General features: G+C 31.2%; 1 protein-coding gene across 1 annotated transcript in view; it reads left to right on the forward strand.

Annotated features, from left to right (window-relative positions):
• The window catches only part of LOC143258561 (uncharacterized), a 278,942-nt gene that overhangs the window by 60,214 nt on the left and 202,274 nt on the right, over nucleotides 1-16,454 (forward strand). Inside the window, exons 5-6 of the mRNA XM_076517703.1 lie at nucleotides 4,250-4,295; nucleotides 16,311-16,383. Of these exons, the coding sequence (XP_076373818.1) occupies nucleotides 4,250-4,295; nucleotides 16,311-16,383 (119 nt within the window). The remainder of the gene's footprint in view (nucleotides 1-4,249; nucleotides 4,296-16,310; nucleotides 16,384-16,454) is intronic.

Consider the following 16,454-nt stretch of genomic DNA (forward strand, 5'->3'; position numbering starts at 1 on the left):
ATGCAATTATTAATTAATTAGTAATTACCATCCTTTATAAGATAAGTTAGTTAGTAATGAATTAATAAAACTGATATCTCTTATCATCTGAGTAAGTTTTAATTAAATATTGTCCTTTTTAGAACAATTTATTAATTAATTATTGATATGTATTGTATAAGCTATGGCCACTTGGTTTTGGTGGCAAAACGTAGACCTCATTCTCTTTGATGAATCAACTTCCCCTGTCTGTGAGACAGCCAACATGCGTGAAACGGCGTCCTTTGGACTTACTACTGAAGTTTGGCTGCAAAAATCTCTTATAACTTTGCTTTATAAAACAACCGTTAGTACTGTTATTGAATCAATTCAGCTTATTCAGGAAACTGCTACATATGAGATGAGGGAAGCGAGACCATTGTCAGTGCAATTTGCTCTAACAAAGATTAGAGTTTTGTGATAATACGGTACCTAACAGAACACACTCACAGGAAGGCCATTGTTCTAATAGACTGCTAATCGTCAGGTGAAGAAGACTTGATTAATTATTAATTTAGGTTCTCAAGTCCTGTAAATTTGACATACGTAGGTGCACTTGCAACTTAACTGATGGAGCAAGAAATACGTAAGGACAATATAAAGACTTCATTGTGCGGCTAACAAGAGACACCTCATATGTCTCTTGTGTGTTATTCAGATTATTTTTGGAATATGTAATACTCATGGAAATTACAATACAGACAAAGTACTTTCCATCTATTTAACATGCTTAGAACTTCATTTTTAGAAAGGTGGTATGTTCGATAGGTCTGTAGCAACCAAAGACTGTTAGTTTTTAAATAACATATATTTGGGTGTGTATATTATCATATGTAAATAAAACACTTCTTAACCTTCAAGCCAAACTCCAATAATAAAAGACGGAGCGATGGAATTATGACAAGTGTTCTAGATTCTCTAGAAGATTCGAGAATATGCCTCGTGACGTGCAAGCTTTGTGTTTGAGGGACTGATTTCTTTCAGTCAGTTGGAGGTTAAAAACCATAAATGACCATAAAAATATCGAATATGATCAATTAATTCCAAACTTGTCCAATATATACGACAAATGGTGAAATTTACAGAACTAAAATTTTTTTTTAAACTTTCAACAAACATTAAATTGTTCGTTTGCTGTTAAGTGCAAATCTACACAATGGATTATCTCTGTTGTCCCCATCACGAGTATTGAAAATCTATATTTAGTGTCGTTACTTCTCAGACTTATCTATGAATCATGTGGAGAAGCAGCAGTAAACTGAATTTTATTTCGTCACTTAACCAACTGTTAGTCAAGGCTCATCAGTATTCATGAATATTTGTGGTATTATGTCTATTCATGTCCTGCAGAGACAACCAATTGGCAGACAGTCGCCAGCATCGAAAGGGCAAACGACCGCACATTGTAGCACGAGTACTATAAATAAACTAACGTCTGTATTAGTTTCATGCACCTGTATTGTATACTGGAAATCATATTGTTGCAAGACACACTTGTACACACATGCTTTTTTCCACCTTATAAAATATTATCTATCTAGTCCTCTTGGAATATGAGAGAAATTAACAACTTTTCTCTTCAGAAAATTATATCTTTAGTTTATCACTTTAACGCATTTAGATTTAAATCAATTACTTTTTCCGAAAGATTAATAAAGAATGTGGTTAACATTCTAATGATTTTATGGGAAATACATTTTTTATTTACAATTTATTTTTTAAATTCAAGCATGTTGTTTTAAAACCCTAAACAAACAATTAATATTCTACGGTCGACAAGTTTACTTATTTTCTTTGTATCGTCGTTAGAAAGCGTCTTCTTTGTAGATTATGACGTAGATTTATTGAGTCGGAAGCTTGTATAAACATATTACTTGTATAATACTAAAAATCGGGTTTCGTTTAGTTTTGTGTTTAATAAGAAACAAATACTATACTGTTGCAACTAAGTTATTTATGGGTCAATCTGAGCGTACACATAAAATTAATTTACAGTCTTCTTGAAAAACAAATTTTCAATTGATATATTAGCTACTGAGAAAACCATTTTGTGGACGTCACTAGTCAAAAACGTTTTGGTTTGAAACGGTTCTCTCTTTCCTTGTCTGTATGTGAGAATTGTTGAATTGTAAGTGACGAAGTTTTTACTAAAAGATCCGCCAACAAGGAAATATACACCGTATCTGTAATCACAAAAGTGGAAATACGTCTTTACCCTTCTCTACTTTGAGGTTGTCTGGTGTCCCATATTTATCTACAGTCGCTCATATTCGCATCGCTTAAAGCTCTTTATTATTATTTTTAATTCTGAATAACCAGGCAGCAAAATAGGTTTCGGTGTACCCCGCAGTCATCAACAAATAAGACCCATAACTCACGTATCACGTTCAAGAGGGGTTTCGTGTTGACTTGTGGTGGCCTACATCTTAACCATGAGCTCACTGACCCAGCGTCGCTTGCAGGTGTAACACGTAACTATAGGCTGGTTTGTAGTTTCCGTCACTCCTGCTAACGTTTATCTCCAGGCTATGTTCACAAGTTGCCTTCATTGAATAAACCCCGTAGTGTATCTATCTGTCTACTTCTTTACAAGCGTGAGAGACTCTCCATTGAGTTCTGTATACGTGACATTCAGAACCTTGGGAAACAACAAAAGGAACAAAAAAAAAAAAAAAACATGAATGCTTTCCCGTCGCATTTTTCCACGGCGTGAGATACTGTTGTGTAGGAAATGTGAAATGTTAGAATTCAATATATCAGTTGTTGAAAGCAAACTAGTTTCGAAGAGTTAACTGAGAATATTGAAATAGCGGCTATAATACATAGATTATAATTATATTACTTATTTGTGTGCGTCGGAAACATTCAGATTTTATTAGTTTGATTTATAGGGTTCTTTTTAAGCTAAAGTTTTCATCATTTATAACATATTTAATTTACTATTACAGTTTTTCAGTTTAGATTACAGTGTAATTCTAATAGAGGTTAAATAATATAATTTAAATTTTTCCTTATAAACTTAAACATATCAAAAATACACCTATATAATCGTTTTGCACATGTCACAGTACGCATGTAAATTTTAATGCAAGTCATATAATAACATTTTTTCTGCTGTAAATGCTTGTTTATGATTTTAATATATATTACACAGTCTTGAATATGATCAAAACATACAATTTCACCTGTCACAAACACATGTAAATTTAACACATGTACACAATGTCCCAGGAGCCGGAATTCACAAAGTAAAATGCACTGTTTATTTATTATTCAAATTGCATGCCACTAACAGCTTGGTGTACTGTGTCATTCAGGGTTTTTGTTTTGTTTTTTTCTCTGAAATATGTAGAACTGGTATTAGAAATGTGTTTGTTCAACTTTAAAAATATAATGTATATTTCCTTATGAGCTTAGACTTCTGGGACACTATATATAAATATCAACATACACCTTTCGACAGTAGCTGTCAAAGGACATATTAAAACGTCAATATACACACCACTTTATTAACTGTCATAAGTGCCCACTTTACTATTTTACCTGTGAAAATAATGTTTATCGTACTCGAACCCTAAACATCAGCATTCGTGGTGTGAGTTCTGTGGGTACGTTTTATAAAACTGAGGTAGAACCACACAATTTTGAAAGGGACGAGATTAATCCAAGAGTTACCAACGTGTATTGTTGATTGGTTGCTTTCTTTCTAGCTCTTGTGTATCTTTGAACGAAAATTATAAATCTACATATTGGTACATACTTTATAATCTTACCTTTCAAAAGTGTATATATAAGCGTTAATACACATCCAACAGTCTTCATTTCCATAATCACACACGTGAACATTAAACTCTCTCAGTTCTTATATAACTGTCAAATATAAACGAGCAGATGTTAATGTATGACCTTATTTGTCAAAGGTTAACATACAATGTCAAAAAAGTAAACTATAGGGAACGTTAGTTCACACTTTCATAACTGTAAATAATATACATGTAAACGTTAACATTCAAACCTAAAATTTTATCTGTAAGAACACACTCACACGTAGACCTCAATGTAAATTTCAGTTTAATATATATATATGTACTGAAGTGAAGATTATGTTATAAAATTAATAGTTGGAACTACAGTTTTGACTACAAGTAAAATTGTTTTATATTGTTTTAGAACTTAAAGTCAAACATTTCATTTAACAATTAGGGTATGTAAAGTGTTGTTATTATTATAGTTACAGGTGGCGTTGCAAGAATGGGATGTACGCAGAAGTAGAGTTGGTATGTATAAACTATTTTCTAACGTTCTCAGAGAAATAACAGGTAATAGCGATGTTTAGTTTATTAAAATAATCGCGTCTGTATTCTAACAGGTATATCAAAACAACAGGTAGTTTTGGCTAATAATTTGATGCTTCCACGTTTTTAACAAGATTATTATGAAAATCAACGAAAAAATGGAAAGAACAGTACAGTTTTCAGCTACCATCTTTGAATTGTATGATTAACTTCTAATCAACAATAATATTTAAATTTGATAGTAAGCACCTGTTTTTAAAATAACAAATAATTTTTCAATATTAAACGATTTGCTGTAATTGACGTATATTTTACGTATGCTGTGAGAGTTAAAACTAAAATAACTATTACAGCTTTTACTTTATATACAACAATAACCTGAATGAAGACTTATGAATTGGACAAACATTCCTAACTGTGAGACAACAAAAGAACAGAGACGAGAATAGCCTTTTTAATACTGAATTTTTAATATGGCTTCTTGAAAGGAATGGATAAAAATGTGTAGCTTTTCAGTTTTGCATATAGGAGGGTAGGTACAGTTAAAGGAATATTGTTTACTAACATGCTAGTAGTTTGCTTGTCAACAAACAAACATACTAAAAGAAACCACAATAAGGGTAATAAAATCGCAGTAAAACTAGTAATTGTTTAATTCGAGTAACTTTCTAGGGGTATCCAAAATTTTATTCTGTTGTTATTAAACTTTTCTGTTATAAAAAATGTCAAAAAATTTTTTTAAGTAAATGAACACATGAGTAACTTTACAAGCCACGGTATAACAGAAGCTATAACTGTGATTAACGCTTATTAATCGGGAAACTACTGATATTTGGCCAGGACCATTTATAGTTTTCGATCATTACAAACCGTTAAAATTCAGTGAATTAATTTTGAATGTTAATATTTCTACGAGGACATTCGATATTTCTGTTACAAGAATTCATTTGTGAAGGGATAGCTAGCTTACTTATTGAGTAAACTATACCAACTCGAACGCAATTCGCTCATCATGAACCGTCGATAAAATATTAAGTTACAGAGCAGATAGAAGCCTTAATATTCTTTATAAATTTGTAAAACTTTTGTATATAAATAATTATTTGTAATAACCGTTATTATAAATTGTATTATTGTTTGTGTATTAAATTATATTTGTATTAAGAAAGACAATTGTGTGTGTCAATCTTGTTGGCAAATATAATAAATTTAATATATATCGACATTCAGTTAACTTCTAAATTTAAATTAAAGTTTCCGGCTATTATAAGTTATAACACGTAACATAATAAATCGGAGACTTGTCGTAGATAAGTTATAATACATAACACTGTGTATTGTAACACACTAGAACTAAATACTGTTTCATTCTCTTAATGTATACCGTGTTAATGTATTTAACGATAAGTGTTGTACTTGATTGTAATTCAAGAGCGAAATAAAATTGTTATTATGAAGAATAAATTTATTTCATCCACAACTAATGAGGTTCATCCAAAATATCTTATATGTGGTATTTTTTCTATACTATTTGAATTAAAAAATAAATAAATTAAAATATTTAAATTTTAAAAGGTCTAAAATTTGTATAGTATAAAATGTTACAATCCAAGCAAGCAAAAATTGTTCGTCTTACCTTTTAGAGTTTTTTTGCAGTGCTTGCAGGTAAAATGAGGTGCTCAGGGTTTGTCTTGATCCCTGACAGGCATGCAGAAATATGCTTTGTAGGCTTCACACATTTTAGCAGATGTTGTCACAGAGTAATTTTCGCTCTTCTCTTGATAAATTGGCCACATACATAGCAGAATGCACCTGGAGAATGCTTGCAGCTTCATGCTTGCAGCCATCTTTGATAAAATCAGATAGGTCTATGTATTCACTTAAGCAGTTAGAACTAAACTGAAATGGTGAGTGGTGAGCCCCTGTATATATATATTACTATGGAAAGTTCTAGAAAATTCTAAAAGGTCCTTGAAAATTTTTGTAAGTTCTACAACATTCTAGAAAATTTTTATAAGTTCGAGAAACTTCTCTATCAGTTACTCAGCACTGAATCTACCTGGAATGTTCTGAAAAATGGGTAAATTTGAAAATTTCATTACCCAGGTCACAGAAGCAAAGTAAGAGAAAAATAGGTCTTTTCTATTTACTTTAGGCATAAGCAATTGTGAAATAACATTTTCTGCCCAGGAATAAGAAAAAGTTAAAATTTTGTTATATAATGTTATTAAAAAGAGAAAAATTGTTATAGCTTTCAGAATGCTGTTCATTTTAGAAGTAGAAAAAAGGAAAATTCGAGTAAAACTAAGTCCTCTCTTTTCTTATAGTCAAAGCTAATATCGGGAGCTCGATTTGCGCGGTGAAAATAGCAGATAGCTCAATGTGGCTTTGTTCTAAAACAAACAAACAAATAATCCAGCTAACGTAATGAATTGTTATATCAAGCGGAATGTCTCGTCCGCAATGTCGCGCTATACGGTACGCTTTTCTTACTGGAAACCCGAATTGGGCCAGTAAGTAACATTTAGATAGATTAACCTTAATAGCTTAAAACGTTACATCTTACCATAATGAGATTTACAATGATTCAGAACAGGTTACTAAAATTAGTCGTCAATAATCGTGTTCGTACAGGGGTTTTGTTTCATTTATTGATGTAATGTTAGAGCTTGAAAGAGCCTATCCTTTAAATAACAAAAAATATTGCACATTAATTTAAAATAAGCAAAATAGAGTAGAGTGCTACATACAAAGGTAATACAGTGTAGGAAGAGACGAGGACAACAGTAGAGTAATACAGTGTATATGGAGCTAAGAGGTTAAGAACAATAAAGTAACAGAGTGTATACAAATAGACGAAGTTAACAACAATAAAATAATATAGTGTATAGAGGGAGACGAGGACAATAAACAGTAAGGTAACAGTGTATAATGACAGACGAGGCTAGCAATAATAAAGTAATACATTGCATATGGAGAGGCAACGTTAACAATAAAGTAATCAATGTGTAAGGAACAAAAAGCAATAAAGTAACCAATGTATAGGGACAAAGTTAGCAATTAAAAAATTAATACAGTGTATAGGAAGACGAGGTTAAAGGTAATGTATATATAGAGAGACGAAGTTAACAAGAGTAAGTTGCCACGTTTTATCGATTTTCGAAGGCAGTAGGAGATAAAACATTTTTATTTACATTTGGATGCTTTCCACAGTTATTAAGTTAGAGAGTTTAAATTATTCTTATAACTGCAAATTATAAAACGCGGCCCCCCGCTAGTACAGCGGTATGTATCTTCGGATTTACAATGCAAAATCAGGGGTTCGATTCCCCTCGGTGGGGTCAGCAGATAGCCCGACGTGGCTTTGCTATAAGAAAACACACACACACTTATAAAACGCGGGCCCGGCATGGCCAAGCGTGTTAAGGCGTGCGACTCGTAATCTGAGGGTCGGGGGTTCGCATCCCCATCGCGCCAAACATGCTCACCCATTTAGCCGTGGGAGCATTATAACGTTACGGTCAATCCCACTATTCGTTGGTAAAAGAGTAGCCCAAGAGTTGGCGGTGGGTGGTGATGACTAGCTGCCTTCCCTCTAGTCTTACACTGCTAAATTAGGGACGGCTAGCACAGATAGCCCTCGAGTAGCTTTGTGCGAAATTCAAAAACAAACAAACAAACTTATAAAACGCGAGTGTTTTAGTTCTTTCGAATATTCTTAAGAACAAACTTCCAGATGGAAAATAACAAAACTTTTAGTGGTCATGAAGGAAAGATAAAAGTGACGAAAATAAAAAAACAAGAAAAGTTAAGAATTTCCTATTTTTCATTCTTGGATATTTTTTCTTTCTCTTTTGTCAATCATGCATACGTTTATCAGAAACTATACTATTTTTAAAGTTTCTATGTAATTCATTTGAGATATAAGAATATCTTATACAATATGTATATATACATATAATTATATAAAACATAATTTTCATTATTAATGTTCATATTTGCAGGCTATTTGCAAAAATGTAATTATATTGTTACTTAGTCATATGGTTTAGGGTAAATAAAACTGTACAATTTAGGTATAATTTGTGTTTTTGTGTCAAGAAATCTAGCAAAAACAATTATATATATATATATATATTGAAGACATTGTACAACGTTCTGAGGTCGTGCTGAAAGGAGTTCTAACTACACTGATTCGTTAAGGAAGCTTCTCTCGAAGGCTAGTAGGTTAGTAGAGCCTGCTGAGCCCAGTAGGTATCTGATGCCCGCGGGAAGACCAGCTTTTTCCCGTTAGGAACTCTCAAATTAGAATACGCTCCGCCATTGGAAAACCTGACGGCTGTTCATTGAGTGTTGAATGGAAGTGTTGCACCAGACAATATTCGTGAAGTAGACATACACGGTTGAATGCATACTTGTCCTTGGTATTTCTTGTAGACAGAGTATAGCCGTCTATAATGATGGTGGAAGACCTAATCATTCGCTACGATTAGTTCTGAATTTCCGATAACTGTAAAAACATTAGTGCCTAAAGGCAGAATACTTCAAGTTTTCAAGGTTTTACATTATAAAATATCAAATTTTTAAAAGCAAATTGCTCCTGGTGTGGAGAGTTCAGCAGGAATGCCAGGTAGTCACGGTTGTTTTGGTAAGTTTTTTTTTTTCCTTTCGAAAGGCCAGATATTTCTAAAATTCCCATCACACATATTTAAGACACCACCGCACAACAATAATTTAATACTCTTTTGCTTACAGTAATAGTTTTGTTTGTCAAGTCAGGAAATGTGTTGGAAATGAGCGACAACTGTTTGTCAAAATAATTATATCCGTGGGTTGTGTTTTTGTTACAAAACAACAACTCTACAATTGCGTTTTCAAAAGCTTCTTAAGAAATCGGTTTACACTAGTGATATTTTAAGGACTAGCACGCATACATTTTGGTCTCACTTTAACGAAAATCAGAAAACGGATTTTTAATTAGTAGATTTAATCACGCACTGTTTGTTCTTAAGCGCAAAACTGTACGATTGGCTCATCAATGTGCCACCAGAGGAGATTACCATATAACTGTATGATATAACGAGATAATCACAATCAAAACCGAGAAGGAAGGATTTTAATCAAAATTTAAAATGTGTTGTTAATTTTTTAATCGTAAGATTTTTTAATTTGATTCCCCACTTGGGAGCGGTAAGTCTACGGATTTACAACACTAAAATCATGCTTTCGATTCCCCCTGCCTGACGGTCAATCCCACTATTCCTTGGTAAAAGAGTAGCCCAAGAGTTGGTGGTGGGTGGTGATGACTAGCTGCCTTCTCTTTAGTCTTACACTGCTAAATTATGGATGGCTAGCACAGACAGCCCTCGTGTAACTTTGCGCGAAATTCAAATCAACCTTACATAATTTCACCTAACAATATCATTTTCAAGTCAAGTTACATTGTTAACCAGTTTACTTACAATTCTGTGATAAAATTCACGTCAGCTGGAAATGTTTTTTGTTGGGTTTTTTATCAGAATTCCTCATAATTTCTCCATTTTGGATTCAAAATAAGAAGCATCTAAAACTAACATTTCAGATATATACTTTTTGTGAAAATAAACATATTCAATTTATGTTATTTTTGGCTTATAGTTTTATAATGCTTTGCTAGTTTTCGAGATTACGGCATTTAGATAGTAGCTTTTCAAGTTTTATCCAGTACAACATCAATATATTGTGTTTCAGAAAATTTCTTCTTTCTTATCGTCCAGTTCAACTGATGAGTTCTGTCTGGTATTGAAAGGAAAACAGTGAATTGTTGGAAAAAATAGATAAACCTGCAATGATTTTTTACATGCCAAAATGTGAATTTGGAATGGACAAATTAAGGATAATTTTGGGAAAAAATATCTATAGCTTATTGTTTTTATCATAATTTTACGTCTATATTAATTTCTAATACTTCTCTAGCTTTAGGCGTATAAATCTGACTTTTAAATTTACGCTGCTATTGTACATCCTTCATGTTTTCATTTGTTTTGTGGACTTATATCACTGCTGTAAACCTAGTATGATTTGTTTTGTGAACTTATATCACTGCTGTAAACCTAGCATGATTTGTTTTTTCAGCTTATTAATACAGCTTTGTGGGATTGGATCAAAGTCATCCATCAGACATTTTTATTTTCAGTATTTACTCAGTTACGTTTGTTTGATATTACATAATTTCTTTGTTTACGGAAGTTTTTCTGAAGAGGTAAAGCTGAGACAAAGATAGTTGGGATTCGAATCTGCGACATTTTACCTACTAGTATAACTTTGCTTGTCAATACCTTTTGTTGTTCGCCATCTATAATTTTCTTTCTCAACCGCAAATTTAGTTTTGTTTGTGAAACTATAGTTCCACAAACCTGTGTGTGTGTTTTCTTATAGCAAAGCCACATAGGGCTATCTGCTGCCCACAAACCTTCTTCTTATTACATATTTTCAAGATTATCATATATTTTATTGTTATTATTTCTTTATCGTTTATAATTTAAACATAAACAGATTATTTAACATATTTACATAATTTTGTTTGTTCGGTTATTGTCTATCTTTAATGTTTTGAAAGGGGTAGAGAGAGAAATAATTTAAATATCTAAAATTTATCATTGTTTCATTAATAAAAAAAATCAAACTTACGAATATTTTTAAAATGTAAAACCTTCGGAAGTGCAATAGCAAATAAAATGGCTCATCACTTACTTTATCACAGAAAATCACTGTATTTATAATATCAGTAAGGGTAATGAGTTACAAGTGCTTTTGATATTTTATAAGTCAAAACCAAAGGACTGAAGTGATATAAGACTTTCTCAAGTTATATGTTAGCAATAAAGTTCCTTGTATGATAAAAACAGGTACTGATTTAGGGAACTGCTTCAAACTGCTCTCGTATCCAAAGTACTCTGACGAAAGGTAATTTATAAAAACGAATCAGTCAATCATGTTTTGGCATCTTTGTTTTTCTAGTATGTATAATAATTTAAACAAAATATTTTGGCTATATGATTTTTTTAGAAATACTTTATTATTATTAATGTTATTATAGAAATATAGTTTAATTTATTCCGTACCTGTATAAAATAACCTTGAAAAGGTTTGGGTCTTTCTTTATTCGTGTACAACACTCAACTTTCGAGGTCATTGCAACGTGATCAGCTAACATTCTCTCTTCATTGCGATTTTCAATAAAACACTAATTATGTGTTTGTTTGACTTGCGATTAATTCAGCTTCACATAAGAAACTATTCTACAAACTTATAATCTGCTAATTTGTTCCCTCTTTATTTATCTAATGATCTTTCATCTCATATAGCTAGCTATCTGTCTTTATTTTCATCAGTAGATTAGTCTAACTATACATCTATGGTTATCTACAGTCATCTATTTGTTTTCTAGCCTTATTTGAAAATGTTATGTTAAACGCACTAAGAACAAAATTACCAATCACATTACGTATTATGTTAAAGGAGGTAAAGATGAAACGGCTTATTTATTTGGTATAATTATTCACTTTTATATAAACCATGTTCCTGAAGGACTTTAAAGTATGTTTATTCTGCGTTTAAGCAAATATTTACTTCTGTATTTAATTAAAATAACAAATATTTTGTCATTTCAGAGTTCGAATGATAAGATACATAAATGATTATTGACAGTATAGGGGCATTGTTAAAGTTGTGTAACACACGTCTCAGTGTAATAAGTAGCTTATTGTAACTGCTGGTAACATCGTAATCAGCGTTGCAGAAATAGGCATTTCCGATGTAATTATTCGTGGTATTCAACTTTTCGTAAAAGTCTAAATAATGAGACTATCGACCCACTTGACAGTGTGAAAGTATTTATTTGTAATGGAATTAAGAATAGGAAAATTAACATTATCTGTTTATTTTTTTTGTGATGATATGTAGGATTTTTAACATTTACTAATACTGTTTATTTTTATCGTCTATTCAGTTTCAGGTATTTTCTTTAATATATCATTTAAAGACTTTAGGAAGGAAACATATTTTATTTGAAAAGATAGAATACTTCCATCATATGTTCAGATTTTCCCGTTATAATTTTTGTGGCATTCCTTTACTGACATCTGTAAGTTTTTAATAAAAATAGGTTTTCGTAATATATAAAATGTAATTACAAAAGTATTTTTTCATCGGTGTTTTAATAACACATTAACGTAATCTTATAAAAAGTAAAAAATAAATAGCCATTTATTGAGATTCGAATCTGCGACATTCTACATACTGGTATAACTTTGCTTCTCAATACCTTTTGTTGTTTGCCATCTATAATGTTCTTCACTTAGTTTGCGTAGAATTCGATTTTTGTGAAATTTATTATTTTTATGTGTGTCAGGTAGAGGTAAAACGTCTTTTTCTTCTTAATTTATTGTTAAAATAAGTAAGTTTCATAATGTTCTCTCCGAAGATTGTGTTATTATAAAAAAGTCACATTATTAACAGTTAATTTAGCAGTGTAAGACAAGAGAGAAAGCAGTTAGTCATCACCACCCACTGCCAACTCTTGGACTACTTTTTTACCAACGAATAGTGGGATTGATCGTCACATTTTAATGCCCCCAAGGCTAAAAGGGCGAGCATGTTGGGTATAACGGGATTAAAACTCGCAGATTACGAGTCGAGTGCCTTAACCACCTAGCTATGCCGAGCCTGTTTTTAACTGAAATACAAACTTTCATACAGTTATTAAAATTGAGCGAAAATGTGCACCTCATTCAGTAATCTTTTATATTGGTTAAACACATATCTTGAAGAAAAAATTGGTTAAAATGGAAATCATTACGTATTTGTTTTATCATTAGGTATGTTACGCATTATAACTTATCCTGGACGAGGCTCCAATTTTGATGGGACGTATTATAATTTATCCTGGACAAGTCTCCGATTTATTATGTTAAATATTACGATTTAAAGTAGCCTGAATTTTGATTTCAATTTAGGAGTTAATTGAATGTCGATATGTATGAAATGTACTTTATTTGCCAACAAGATTGATACACACAATTTTTTTCATAACACAAATATGTTTTAATATACAAACAATAATACAATTTTTAATAACAACTATTACAAATAACGATTTATATACTAAAGTTTTAAAAACGTACAAGCAATACTGAGTCTTCTATTTGGCCTGTAACTGAATATTTTATCGACGGTTCACGATGAGCGAATTTAATTCTAGTTGATATTAGTGTGGTTCACTTATCGGGTAGCTAGCTAGATAGCTCTCTGTTCTTGGCTGGTCGCACGCTGTTTACAAGCTTATTCTCACCGCTCAAATTATGTAATGTTTCGTAAAAATGTTGATATCCGATGTGAATTCATTCAAGTTGAATGTTTTGCAACGATTGAAATTATGAACGTTCCCGATCATCTTTCCAAAGTTTCTCAATTATTAAGCATTTATTGCATTTATAGTATACTAATTGTAGCAAATCAAGAATAATCTATACTGTTTTTCGGCGCGTCGATTTATAAACGTTAAGCGAGATTCTCGAAAGTTCATTTGGCAACAATAAGCTAATGCTTTCGTAAAACATATATTGATGATTCTTACGCTCGAGTATCTATAAATTTAGAGAACATGTGGGACTTTCACAATACATATTTAACAATATAAATTATATGCATTTCTAATTATATATTTAACTGAAAAGAATAGTGATGTTAAAATAAATATGTGGTAGTAAATCCGTTACATATACTATTCATAACTGTTATCGTTAATATTAAATAAAAATATAATTGTGACTTTCTTTTACTTTCGGGAACACGAGTGAATATTTGGATATTTTGTTAAAAGACACATTTGCTGTACGTGTTAAGTTGCTACACATTTCTGAGTTTGTCAAAATTAATTTTATAAGATTGTTTGTTCCATCATTATGTTGCATGAATGGGTAACTTTCAGGATAATCTTAAAACTATCACAGTTCGTAGAAAACGCCAAACAGGAAGAGAAGCATAGTTTTCTGTATAGGTATTATACTTTTTTAAACGCTCTAGCAATACAGCATATTTCGCCTATAGAAATTCTGAGAAGAGGAAGGATTGTTCCTCAGATTTAACAATTTTAATCCACTTCGTAATGAAAGAAGGGGGTGTTTTATTATTGTTATTTTTCCTTGGGGAGGAACAACCTTTTAGGATTTTTGGGGGTTGTCATTTAAGAGCTGTAAAAATATATTATTCGAATTAGATTGTCAAAGGTAACGTTCGATCTGAATATTATCAACAATACGATTTCCGGTTTCGTCTGTGCAGACTGTTCATAGTGTGCTCTTATAGCTCGAAATTTGAAAAAAACAAAATATCCATGTATGTAATAATATTATAAAATTTTATTATAGTGAGAGTTTAAAGCAATCCTTATAGTTTATAACTTTATTACAATCCATAATTAGAGAGTTTAAAGATTCGTATTTGGGAGGACTAACGTGTTTGTATGTATATCTTTATTCCTGGCAGGCACTATCACTTTGTATAATCTTAGGTATTAGCCAGTATTAGATTTTTTTCCATTAATATAACCACAGCAAACATTCTTCCTGGATTATTCGTTAACTTCATTAGTTAAAGTAAGCAAGGTTACAATGATGCTTATTTTTGGCTAACACGTATGTTTATGTTGTTGTTTTTTTCTTTATGCATTCAATCAAAGCAATGTTACCTTGGGTCTGGCGTTTTCACTTTTAATGCAACTTTAGTCATTAGTTAGAAGAAATAAGTTCATGCTGAAAAATAACACATTTCATTTTGTACGTAAAATAACAAGTATTATTTTGGGACTGATTCATTAAGCTTCATTTATAACTTGTCATATCATTCAAAATTTGGCACGAACTCGGTAGATTATTTTGTACAGCTTTAGTCAAAACAGTTACTAAATATATAAGTGTAGCGAGAAGTCTGGCTTTGTGCATTGATTGAAGTATTGCTGTTAATAGGATTTTAAAATATCTTTACCAACTTCCTTTGGGTTAGATAAGTACACTTACGTCTTAAACAATAAAACGGGTTAAAGTTAATTATTCTCTGACTGTCTCGAATAATTACTGAAACTTACCAGTGTACTTTATAAGATTATTTTTCTAAAGACAATTACCAAAACTACACTTTACAACAATGATTAAATTCCTTTAAAATCAAAACTGATCTCTGTATAAAATTATGACACTGTTGATCAAATAACATTATATGTAGTTGTGATGACACAAACGTTACCACAGTTGTAATGGATAATCAAACACAATATGTTTTAAACCTTATGACATCTAGGAAATTTTCTTGCAACATACATTGATGACAACTTTTCTTTAGTGACTACTTATTCTAGTAATATGTAGTCCACAGAATGATCAGTGAGGTAAACAAAATAATATTTTTCATAGATCGGCAAATAGGTTGAATATCAAACTTTCCAACACAAGGTACTAATTTGAATGAATCATATCTTGTTAAAGAAGTTTGGTTTGAAGGTTGTTCCTTTATTTGTTTTGATGCAATTTAATTTGTAATTACAATTTGTAATTGATGCAACAATATAATACAAATAAAATAAAACTGAAAAAGTTTGCTTTTAAACTTTTTTTCCGTTTTGTACCTTCACCTATGCCTTTGAGTTTATTCTATTTTCTAATAAAACATGAATATTTTTGTTTTCAAGACTGAGTTATAGTACTTTGAAATCAAAACTAAACATTTATTGATGTGTTTATGTAATACTTAACACAATAAATAAAAGTCCTTTTTAATCAATCTGAGAAATAATGGAATTTTGTTAGGTAGTTATGAAGGCGATATTATTATCAAATAGTAATTGATTTGTGAATAAGTTTTTGCTCTTACTGATGAACTGTTGTATTTAATGCGTCAAGCCTTAATTAAAGTACAACATTTCACTAAGACCCTTTAATATAATATTTCTTCTTCATTTAGGTAATATATTCAGCAAACAGCTGTGGAAACAGTACGAACACTACTATGAACATTTAATGACCACTGCTATTCCGTAAGTATATATGCGTCTTATACGTATTTAAATATTGTATAGTTACGTTTAAATACGACAGAAAGTAATTC

Source organism: Tachypleus tridentatus, chromosome 8 (assembly GCF_004210375.1).
Source record: "Tachypleus tridentatus isolate NWPU-2018 chromosome 8, ASM421037v1, whole genome shotgun sequence".
Lineage (NCBI taxonomy): Eukaryota > Metazoa > Arthropoda > Merostomata > Xiphosura > Limulidae > Tachypleus > Tachypleus tridentatus.